The sequence below is a fragment of the Colobus angolensis genome, unplaced genomic scaffold (assembly GCF_000951035.1).
Source record: "Colobus angolensis palliatus isolate OR3802 unplaced genomic scaffold, Cang.pa_1.0 Scaffold91, whole genome shotgun sequence".
Taxonomy (NCBI): Eukaryota; Metazoa; Chordata; class Mammalia; order Primates; family Cercopithecidae; genus Colobus; species Colobus angolensis.
This window is the reverse complement of record NW_012123043.1, coordinates 3,397,395-3,409,969: the sequence shown is the minus strand read 5'-3', so window position 1 is coordinate 3,409,969 and position 12,575 is coordinate 3,397,395. Positions and strand designations below refer to the sequence as shown.

Here is a 12,575-nt window from a genome sequence, read left to right as displayed (position 1 = left end):
CAGGTGCCCGCCACCACACCTGGCTAATTTTTGTATTTTTAGTAGAGACAGGGTTTTGCCACATTGGCAAGGCTGGTCTCAAACTCCTGACCTCGTGATCCACCCACCTTGGCCTCCCAAAGTGCTGGGATTACAGGCGTGAGCCACCACACCTGGCCAAAAAAATAGTTTCTTAAGGAACAACTTTTTACCAGTAATCTGAGAAATTTTCTCATGGCGGTTTCAGGAAAATAGTTATATTAAATATCATCAATCAAAATGCCACAGCAACTGGAAAAATTTAAATCAAATTGTGATAAAAGTTGAAAGTACACAATTAAAACACAGGTTAGTAAATGTGACACTGCAAAGGGTTAAGATAATGTAGGGCAAACATGAAGTTCTCAAGTTCTTTGGTTGGTTTGTTTTTGAGACAAAGCCTCACTCTGTCACCCAGTCTGGAGTGCAGTAGCGGAATCTCAGCTCCCTACAACTTCCACCTCCCAGGTTCAAGAGATTCTCCTGCCTCAGCCTCCCAAGTAACTGGGCCTACAGGCACGCACTACCACGCCCAGCTAATTTTTATATTTTCAGCAGACACAGGGTTTCGCCACGTTAGCCAGGCTAGTCTCGAACTCCTGACCTCAGGTGATCCACCAGCCTTTGCCTCCCAAAGAGATGGGATTACAGGCGTGAGCCACCACACCCAGCCTCAAGTTCTCAAGTTAGAGAATCCACAAATAGAAGCTAGAATTAGAGATAAAAATTCTATGTTGGCCATGCTGTGCACCTGTAATCCCAGCACACTGGGAGGCTGAGGTGGGAAGATCACTTGAAGTCAGGGGTTCAAGACCAGCCTCGCCAACATGGTGAAACCCAATCTCTACTAAAAACACAAAAATTAGCTGGGCATGGTGATGCACAACTGTAATCTCAGCTACTTGGGAGGCTGAGGCACAAGAATTGCTTGAACCCAGAAGGCGAAGGTTGCTGTGAGCCGAGATCGCGCCACTGCACTCCAGCCTGGTCAACAGAGTGAGACTCCATCTAAGACCAAAAAAAAAAAGATTCTATGTCATTTAAACTACATTCCTTAAATACTATTAAAATACATCCAAAGCTATCAGCAGGATCAATAAAGTGTGAAAGAAACCTGAGTAACACAATCAGCAGTCTACCAAATCCCTCATTTTATAATTAATTGTCCAAGTATTTCACACATACAAACTACACTGGAAAAAAACAATGTAGAAAACATGTTAAGTTTGTTTCATTCTTATTAGAGGATCTAAAATAGACACTCTAAGGATAAGTAGGTTATCTATGACATATATATCTGTATCTGAAAGAAGAGCAACTAAGCAAATGCTGCTTCACAAAGTCATGGATGTGCTTTCTAACTATCCACTTGGGCTTCAAACAATGGAAGCAGAAGTAATCACAAGCTGGAGCATCCAACTAGGGGAGTGATTCTGGGGGAGATGAATATGAGACACTGATAAGGACACCAAAGTAGATTCTGCTTGTCCCTGGTATGGGCAAACTGTTCACATATGATATGTATGCAAAGCAGGTATACCAAAGTCAGAGGGTAACTATAAGGTGATTTTGGAGCTATCAATGAAAGATGACAATCTCATACTGGATAATCCACATTTGAGTTATTGTTAATAACTGTACTGTAAATCTATAACTAAATTTCATTAACTAAATTAATCAATACATTATTTTCCATTACTTAGAAATATTAAAAGAGTTACTTTAAAGAAGGAAAAAAAGCAGAAAACAAAACAGGTCATCACCTCATTTAGTAATAAATTTTATAAACTAATTTTTTTGTTCATTCTTCCTAAATTTCATAATTTCATAAATTTTATAATACACTTTTCTACATATACCCCTTACCTTCCTTCCAAGAAAAACTACTACTCTTTGATTAAATCATGACATGATTTAATCAAGTATGGAAAAACCACTTTTCTTTCTAATACCATTCTTGATAATGTCCACATTTTGTGAAACTCAAGCTAAAGCAGTACAATGAACTGAACCAGCATACAATGAACTTAAACATTTAGATTTATATCTCCTGAGACTGCCTATGAGAGAGTTCCTGCGTGATTGTCCCAGGCCAGCTTAAAGGCCACCTGTGTGTTTTCTACAAGAATGAGTTCAAAGCTATTAAATAAACGAAAATATCTGATATGCAGAAGTTTACCAAGAAGTTATTCAAGTATGTAAATCAGCTTTTTTTTTGAGACAGAGTTTCACTCTTGTTACCTAGGCTGGAGTGCAATAGTGCGATCTCAGCTCACGGTAACCTCCACCTCCCGGGTTCAAGCCTTTCTCCTGCCTCAGCCTCCCAAGTAACTGGGATTACAGGCATTCGCCACCATGCCCAGCTAATTTGGTATTTTTAGTAGAGACAGGGTTTCTCCATGTTAGTCAGGCTGGTCTCGAACTCCCGACCTCAGATGATCCACCTGCCTTGGCTTCCCAAAGTGCTGGGATTACAGACATGGGCCACCTTGACCAGCCATAAATGAGCACTTATTAATCTCAACTCTTTTCTAATGATAAAGTCAAGGATGCATTTTCCATCTCTTCTAGCTAGTCTCTACGATTGAAGAAATAAAATTTTTCAATTAAAATTACATTAAGATAGTTGGAAATTATGTAGTTGTTTCTCTGAGGTATTAGATGGCACCAAACATTCCAAAATAGTTAAAATCTTCCTTCATTTGGAAACAAGGTTAAGAAAAAGATGATTTTTAAACTCTAGGCAAAAACACAATCCAATTTCAAAACATTTCCCTCTGTTTTACAGTGTATCATTCACACTCAAAAGTACACACTTCAAACTTAAAATAATCTTGGGTATATAAAGACTCACCATCTGTATGGGTTTCTTGTGGAGATCTCGTTCAGTTACCAATTTTTCCTGGTCAGTGACATAAAGACCTTTCTGTGCTAAAGCCTGGATTACAGCATCATGGCCCAAAAGGGGTTTTGCAGCATCACTCTTGAGAATGAGACTCCCAGCACGACAGTATAGTTCAGCCGACAGAAGCAAATTAACAACAGGTGGTTTGATGTGTTCCTGGTCATACTGATCTGTGTAAAATGGTTCTCGAAGTTCCTCTGGCACATTTTCTATAAAGATTAATGGAAAAAATTCTCTTACAAGATTTTTATAAAAGAAACAGAATTTATTTAATAATTATTATTTATGTCATAGAATTTAAGATTCCCTCTAAAAATATAACAATAACCCTTTAACTGAAAAGATGATTCATTAGACCTTGACATATAACCTGGAATGAGAAAAAGATACAAATTTCCATTACAGAAGATATTTTCTGAGTATATTCCTAAAAGGCACTACAAGACAAGGAGAAAAGTTTTCTGAGTCTAGTGGCTCTTGGGAAAGTATTCCCACATTCATAGTCAAATCTACAGAATGAACTATAAGATTCCTAAAAACTAATTTCAATGACACTCCTCACAGGCAAGCGTTCAACATGGAAATGCACCACAATAGGTATTTCAGGAGACTGCTACTCCTTGCCACCTGAGAATACAAAATCATTTGCCCAAAGTTTTACAGCTAATGAGCTGCAGAATAGAGACTGCCTAACTTATTCTATCTCTCTGCCTCAAAACCCCTGCCATCTCTCCCTTCGTGCTTAGCTTGCTGACACTACTGAGAAAGAATTATAGCAATTGTTTAGGAGAGAGCTACTCTTAAAAATCCCTTACTCTAGTAAAACACTGATATCGTCACATTACCACTGACCGACCACTCCCCATCCTACCTGAAAAAGACTTCCTGGACACCCAACTCACAAGTTTGACTAAAACATAAGTAGTAGTTTAGAAATGGGAGATGGGAAGGAAACCAAAATCTCCTCCAAAGTTTCTCTTTCCTGCTAACCACAACCCTTTAAGAATGCCAAGTCCCACTCTTCCAATGTCCACTCCCACTCTCCCAATATCTGCTCCCAAATCAACTTAAGCAAAAGCATTTGTATTTGATGGCAGCAAAATTACCAAAACAAGAGAAACAAAATACTTCTCATTGTTTTACAAGTTTGCTTGCCTATTCTACCCTGCATCTCTTCCTCCTCCTCTCCATTTCTTACCTGGGCTCTATGCCCCTCATCAAAGCAGGACAAGGATGAGGTATGTCCTCCAGAGGTGGGGCTTCTGAGTTAGAGGTTAACATGGAGCTACAATTATAGAACCTGATAGCTCTGTCCTGAGACCTAGCCAATTCCTCACTTGCCTTCTCTCTAGAAAGTGAGGTTCTGAAGCCAGCCATCCCATCACTGATCTTAGCTGTTTCCTGAATAGGCAGCTTTAATATAAGCTCAATAATGCCACAGTACTAACCAAAACCGGTACTTTGAAAAATCTGTAGCCAAGCACAGTGGCTCACGCCTGTAAACCCAGCACTTTAGGAGGCCGAGGCGGGCGGATCACGAGGTCAAGAGATCGAGACCATCCTGGCTAACACGGTGAAACCCCATCTCTACTAAAAATAGAAAAAATTAGCCAGGCGTGGTGGCAGGCGCCTGTAATCCCAGCTACTCAGGAGGCTGAGGCAGGAGAATCGCTTGAACCCGGGAGGCAGAGGTTGCAGTGAGCCGAGATCACGCCACTGCACTCCAGCCTGGGTGACAGAGCGAGACTGTCTCAAAAAAAAAAAAAGAAAGAAAGAAAAATTTGTTTACAAAGCATTAATATACTCCTTAGCAATTTACACTTTAAAGTTTTTTTTAAAGTTCCTACTATTTAGAAAAATATCTTCACACAATATTGTAATAATTATTGCGTGTTCATTTTCTATACCAGCATGGTTCAAAGGAATTCAAGGAATCAGAAATAACCCTCATCCTCAAGGAGCCAGTAATTTACAAAACTCTAAACAGACAGAGAGGTAGAGTTAAGCAATTCAGAAATTAGAGACAATACTAAGCAGGAAATTATTAAGCACCAAATGAAAGAAATAAACAATTAAGTACTTAAGAGTTCAGAAGCGGGAGCATCACAGTAGGGGGACACAACTTCATCTTTAAAAAATTGAGGCTGGGCGCCGTGGCTCACGCTTGTAATCCCAGCACTTTGGGAGGCTGAGGGGAGCAGATTACCTGAGGTCAGGAGATTGAGACCATCCTGGCTAACACAGTGAAACTCTGTCTCTACTAAAAATACAAAATTAGCTAGGCATGATGGCAGGCGCCTGTAATCCCAGCTACTTGGGAGGCTGAGACAGTAGAATCGCTTGAACCTGGGAGGCAGAGGTTGCAGTGAGCCAAGTTTGCGCCATTGCACTCCAGCTTGGGCAACAAGAGTGAAACTCCATCTCAAAAAAAAAAATAGAATAGCAGGAAAAAGCAGAATATTAGTCAGAAAAAAAAAAAAGAAAAAGCCTTTCTAAACATAAGGAGAGGGAGGAGAGAAAGAGTAGGGAAAAAAAGATGTGAAGAGACACCAAACTGAACAATCTGGGTGGAGAGAAGAGTTCATGTGGGAAAGCAGCAAGAGGCAAAGCTGGAATGGGAGAGGTTGGTGATGAGGACTTGAAAGAAATAGTCATCTTTTAAACACGAGGCCTTTGTATATTACCTAACAAGGAGGTGCTGATAGTTTTACAGGACAGTGTCACATTAAGGCTGATGTTTTGGAACAATCTGGTATTTCACATTGATGGCTATAAAAATCAGAGATAAAAAACTACCATATAGATATCAGGAAATGAAGTTGAAAGGCAATAGTGAAAACAGAAAGTACAGGACATAAGAGGCTAACTGCTAAAGACAAACAAAAAGTACCCAGGAATAAAGCAAAGAGAGAGGGTCAAGATGGAAATCAAGAATAATCAAGCCTACATTATGAGGGAAACAGTAATATCACTAACAGGAAAATGAAAATCAGAGGCAGCACCAATTCTAAAAGCAAGATCAAAAACTCAGTTTTAGACATTGAGTTTGAAACAATAGCAAAAATATCCAAGTGGAAATATCCAATAAGCAGCTGGAGATAAAGGACTCTGGAAAGAGGTCAAGAGTGGATGTATCAATTTGGGATTCTGGTGACATCTAAAAATATCATCCTCATTTAATAATTGAAAACACTTTCCTTTCTTCATAGCTGCATTACCCAGTAGTGAGCCAGCCTTAAACTTAATATAGCTGCCTCAGCATGATGGTGAAGCTCCGTTTTAAATTGCAGAATATAGTGCTGGTATTCACATTTTAGTATTGTAGGAAGTAAACAGAAACTATTAGTAGAACAGTTGTAAAAGGAAAATTATTTGATTTTAAGATAACTATTATACAATGTATAAATAATGGATTCTTATTTCCCGTATCAATAAAAAATGGTTATTTGGCATTTAAATATTAGCTGTGAAAAGTAAATGCTCATTATCAGGATTACAAATTTATCTATCATACCTACATACCCACCCAGCACTTATTTACTGCCTTTACATCCATTTTCATACATGACCTTTATAACATCGTGTCAGACACAGTCCTAAACATGCATTCTGTCACTTAATCCTGACAACCCTCTTACCCTATTTTACAGATAAGGAACTCAAGAAAGGATATCTTGCCCAGGGGCACATAGCTGATAAGTACAGAATTATAGCTCTATACCATCTTGCTAAACAGGCTCAAACATAATAAATGATGTGCCCAGATTACAAGGGTGGAAGGTGGAAGACAAGAGTCCAGGGGTTGCTTCCATTTCATTAAAACACACCCACTAACCTAAGTTGTGAAAGTATAAGTTTTAAAAAGACCCCAATGCAAGGAAAAGGGAAAGGATCCATAGCCAATCAAAGACTGTTTCAAGAATACAACAAAAACAGATTTTTCAGCCCTCAAGAGAATGTAAAACTTCATACTGAATATAAAATAGGTCATTTTAAAAACAAGTCTTCAAGAGCTAAATATACTTAAGAGAAAACTTCAAAAGTGTCTATTATTTTACCAATGGTACAAGACTATTTTTTAAGTTTGGAATTGTACCACGTTAAAAAAAAATTAACTGGCCAGGCGCAGTGGCTCACGCCTGTAATTCCAGCACTTTGGGAGGCCGAGGCGGGCGGATCACGAGGTCCGGAGATCGAGACCATCCTGGCTAACACGGTGAAACCCTGTCTCTACTAAAAGTACAAAAAAATCAGCCGTGGTGGCTCGTGCCTGTAGTCCCAGCTACTCGGGAGGCTGAGGCAGGACGATGGCGTGAACCCAGGAGGCAGAACTTGCAGTGAGCCGAGATCGCGCTACTGCACTCCAACCTGGGCAACAGTGCACGACTCCGTCTCAAAAAAAAAAATTAACTGAAACAGCATATTAGAAAATAAACAGCAAAATCAAAGATAAGAGGTTTCACTCTCTCCCTAACCTCCAGAACACAAAAAGTAAGAAATTAATACTGACAGAACGGCTGAGTGAAATACCCCTGCTAGAACTGCAAAGGATACGAGATGAGTTTTTTTTGTACACCACGACTTAAGCAGAATATAACTTAATCATGTTACTGTAAGTCCTGACTAGACCTAAGTTTTGAAATTGACATCCACCTGAAATGCCTGAGGTACAGGTAGAGGGAGTAGAGACAGTATTGCTCAAGGCAATTTTCTATAAAACTGGGTTAGCTACCAGTTGCATCCACATTCCAGCAAGTGACACAGATTTATTTAAAGCAATAAAGGGGCAGGAAGCAGGAGGGGAGTACATTTCAGAAATATCATCACACTAAATCATAAGCATATCACCTTATTTTCCAAATCTAAAAGATAGTTTCTAAAGTAATTACTATTATAGAACTTCTAAGTTTCAAAGAACTCCAATTAAAAGTAAGCCACGGACTCTGAACTTGAAATTAACCAAAAGACATAAAGATGATCAATAACATTTAAAACTTCATAGTACTTAAAATAATACGTAGTACATAAGATAATATTTCTACTTCCTCTCAGTTTAAGTCACCTCAAGGAGAGCAAGATACTTATCAAAGTATCAAAGAAAGTTATCAAAATGGCAAAAAAAAAAAAAGTTTAAACCCACTGTTGACAAGGATGTACTGATAGGAATACTCCAACACATGACCAAAGGGCAAGGATCATGTCTGCCTTATTTACCATGATAAGAATCACTAGGGCCTAACTCAGTGCCTGGTACATGGTAAGGAAAGATTTGATGAATAAATAAAAATGTTATTAAAAAAAAATTCTAGTCACTAGCCTTTTCCTGAAAGTACTCCCAGGTTTCAAATTTCCCCCTCAAGTTTACTACCTGATTCTGCGCTAGTAATCATTATTTACTCCTTGTACATGCTTTGAGAAACTTTAGTTTTCTCTGGGCCACACTTAATTTCTGTGATAGCAATCCCTCTCAAAACCAAATATGTTTTCAGTTTACCTACATTCACTACCTACATTCATTCTGAAATTTGGTAAAAATTTGGGCTTTGAGAAAGTATAGGCTTTAGATTTTAAAAGAATCGATGGAGTCCTAATTTTACCACTTACTTTTTTTCTTTTTTCTTTTTTTGAGAAAGAGTCTCACTCTGTCGCCAGGCTAGAGTGCAGTCACGCGATCTCGACTCATTGCAACCGTAGCTACCTCCTGGGTTCGGGCAATTCTTGTGCCTCAGCCTCCCAAGTAGCTGGGACTACAGGTATGTGCCACCACACCCAGCTAATTTTTGTATTTTTAGTAGAGATGGGGTTTCACTATGTTGGCTAGACTGATCTTGGACTACTGACCTCAGATGATTTGCCCGCCTTGGCCTCCCAAAGTGCTGGGATTACAGGCACCAGCCACCATGCCCAGCCCAGCCATTTACTTGATGGGATCTTGAGTTCAGTAACTTCTCTGAGTTTTAGTTTCTCCATATTCCACAAATGTGCTGCCTACTCCTACTCTGACCTCAACTTCCTCCACTTTCCCTGGGACACTATGTTCCAAACACCCAACTCTTCCTGTTGCTAGAGTATGCCAGGTTCAGACCTTTTGGCCCGCACACTAGAGGCCTTCTGCCTCTAATGTTCCTCCCCTTAACCGAATGGTTGGCTCTTCCATTCAGATCTCAGTTAAATGTAACCTCCTCAACACCCTTTCCATGACCACCCAATCACTCACTGTAGTTTAATTCTCCAGATAACAACTATTACTATCCCATAATATTTTATTTCTACTTCCTCTCACTTTAAGTTACCTCAAGGAGAGCAAGATACTTATCTGTTCTGTGTCATTAGTACCTGGAACTGTGTCTGAAACATAGTACGCACTCAAATATTTACCAAAGACTGTATAGTACCTGCACATAGAGCCTTGCCTTCCAAGAAGGTACCAATTAAAAGTTAGCTCCCTCCCCTCTACATTATTACCAAACAACATGGTAAGTGTGGTAGAGCATTCCTGAGCTTAAATTACCACCTCCACTCCTCCCATTACCCTACGAGGCCAAAGCACCTCTTCTGAGCTCCAGATCTTTATAAGTCATCAGCCTGCTCAGCTCTTCACTTGCATGTCACCAAGAAACCTAACTCAAAATGGGAGCCAGACTTCTCAGTGACCAGGGGAGTTACAAATATGGAAAAAGGAAAGACTAGAATGAACTCTGTGGTGCTGGTTGAAAAGGGAAGTGTTAGTATAAATACATGATGTTTCAGATACATATCTCTTTATATAAATATGGATAGCAAAAGAAATAAATTTAGCTATACACTATGTATATGTGTGTGTTTGCTATCTGTCTGCTAAATAACACTGTTAGCAATAAGCCTAGCAGCTATATCTTGGTTTCTAATACCTTTCCTACCAAAAGCAACAGGGTTCCTTAAAGAAATGTTTCCAGGCCTGGAGCAGGGAAAGTACAAGATACGCTTTGAACATCTTTATTTTGTGTATGTGCCAGAAAGTAAGGAAATGCTAACAAATAATGGAGCCATGTCAAAAGAACACAGGATCCAGATGGAAGGGGATGCCATTGGCTAAAACTGGGAAAACATAAACATCAGAATACATAATAAAGGATTATAACCCACTGAATAAAACACGCATCAATGAGTCTATCTTGACACAAATAAATAACACATTAAAAAAGAAGCTCTTTTGGCAGGGCACGGTGGCTCATGCCTGTAATTCCAGCACTTTGAGAGGCCAAGGCGGGCAGATCACAATGTCAAGAGATCGAGACCATCCTGGCTAACACTGTGAAACACCGTCTCTATTAAATATACAAAAAATTAGCCGGGCATGATGGTGGGTGCCTGCAGTCCCAGCTACTCTGGAGGCTGAGGCAGGAGAATGGTGTGAACCCGGGAGGCAGGGCTTGCACTGAGCGGAGATTGCATCACTGCACTCCAGCCTGGGCTACAGAGTCAGACTTTGTCTCAAAAAAAAAAAAAAAAAAAAAAAGAAATACTTTCTTGTGGTATAATACCAACAAATAAATGCAAAAAAAGGATAGTAATCAACAGCAATAATCAGTTCGAGCAAGATTATTGGATTATAAAATGGTGGGTAACAGTTTAATGAACAGGATTTTTTAATTACCTCCCTATAAATTACTTCTTAAAGTGGAAAATAATTTTATAATGGAGAAAACTGGCAGATACCACTTTAACCAGGTGATCAAAGTTAACATCACCTATACTGGAACAAACATTATGTGTCCCCTGATATGATTTACTGAGAATACAACATCTCTTCTGCAGTAGTCTACCAGGCTTCTATAACTTGAACCTTATCAAATTTGAATAAAGAAACCTTAAACAAATCCAAATTTAGAGACATTCTATAAAATAACAGGCCTATTGTTTTTATAAGATAAAAAGTACATTTTAATAAATGAAAAAAATCAACATAATGCTCAGACATTTTGCAGGTACTGGGTGAAGACTTCCCACGCCTCCCCTGCCTTCCTGGCATCACTGTGTATGAGGGAGTATGTCAAGCTGTTCTGATCTCGGAAGAAATGGAGGTAAGGAGACTTTCACCTGTCTGCATATCTTTGCTCTGGGGTTGCCTGGCTGCCAAGTGATTTGTCTCTGGGTACCTCTCAGGCACCCCTACCCAGGTCTCCTGTGGAATGCAGGGATGGTGCTATGCAGAGAGGCAACAGGGCACATCTGCTGACAGAGAGACAACTGGTGGTGGTGGTAATGGCAGTGACAAGCAAGAGGAGTAGAGGGGTGGGTCTGCCAGAGAGGAGCAGGGGAGAGTGAATGGAAGTGAGGGAAGAAGGGAAGTATGAAAGAGGGAAGAAAGCCAAAAGACAGGGTGCACCAGAGGGCAGAAGCAGTAGGAGCTTAGGAGATGGTCTCCAGTTCCTAGATCTCCATCAGCTCTTGTCTGAGGGCAGGACTCTGTGTAATTTGTTTTTTTCCTACTGTCTAGGTATTCCTACCAATACCAGCACCTGTGTAGGGATCTCATCATTGTCCCAGTCATTTGGACCAAGGGTGGAGGGGGACATCTGCTAAATCAGGGCGCAACACTCCAGAGTAGAGAAGAGGAACACACAGAACGAGGCACCCAGTCAGCTCCTGCAGAGAACTGGCTGTTTATACCAGACACACAAGGCAAAAGTTTGCCAAGAGCTAAGACAACGCCTAAGGAAGGGGCTTGATACCCAGCCAGCACACAGCTAAGGGTGCTCTATCTTTGTGTGTTTGTTTCTTTTTTGAGATGGAGTTTTGCCTCTGTTGCCCAGGCTGGAGTGCAGTGGCACAATGCCAGCTCACTGTAACCTCCACCTCCCAGGTTCAAACAATTCTCCTGCCTCAGCCTACCGAGTAGCTGGGACCACAAGCAAGACCAAGTAACTGGGACTACAGGCACACACCACTGGCTAATTTTTTTGTATTTTTTCGTAGAGATAGGGTTTCACTATGTTGGCCAGGGTGGTCTCGAACTCCTGACCTCAAGTGATAAGCCCACCTCAGCCTTCCAAAGTGCTGGGATTACAGGGGTGAGCCACCACGCCCAGGCTGGTGTTCCATCTTCAAAAGTGTTAATATCATGAAAGACAAAGGCAGAGTGAAGAACTATTCCAGGTTAAGAGAGACTTAGGAGACATGACAACTAAATGCAAAGCATGATCCTGAATTGGGAAATAAAATAGCAATAATGAAAATCAAAATAATTGGCAAATCTGAATATCGGTTGTGAATCAGATAATAATATCACATCAAGGTTAAATTTTCCAATTTTTAAATGAGCTTATGTTCAGGAACTATCCTTCATTTTAGGAGATACACACTGAAGGAGTGTGGGGTACAATATCTCTTAACACATTCTTAAATGGTTCAGAAATATTATATATATTTATTTATATCCTATATATATGTGCAGACACACACGTTATATATACATTGCTGGGCACGGCAGCTCACGCCTATGATCCCAGCACTTTGGGAGGCCAAGGCAGGCAGATCACTTGAGATCGAGTTCGAGATCAGCCTGGCTAACATGGTGAAACCCTATCTCTACTAAAAATACAAAAATCAGCTGGGCATGGTGGCACGTGCCAGTAATCCCAGCTACTCGGGAGGCTGAGGCAGGAGAATC

General features: G+C 40.2%; 1 protein-coding gene across 3 annotated transcripts in view; it reads right to left on the bottom strand.

Moving 5' to 3' along the window:
• Window positions 1-12,575, bottom strand: part of CAMSAP2 (calmodulin regulated spectrin-associated protein family, member 2) — a 127,870-nt gene that overhangs the window by 103,337 nt on the left and 11,958 nt on the right. For all 3 annotated transcript variants that reach the window (XM_011931709.1, XM_011931710.1, XM_011931711.1), the window contains exon 2: window positions 2,873-3,132. In XM_011931709.1, coding sequence (XP_011787099.1) covers window positions 2,873-3,132 — 260 coding nt within the window. The remainder of the gene's footprint in view (window positions 1-2,872; window positions 3,133-12,575) is intronic.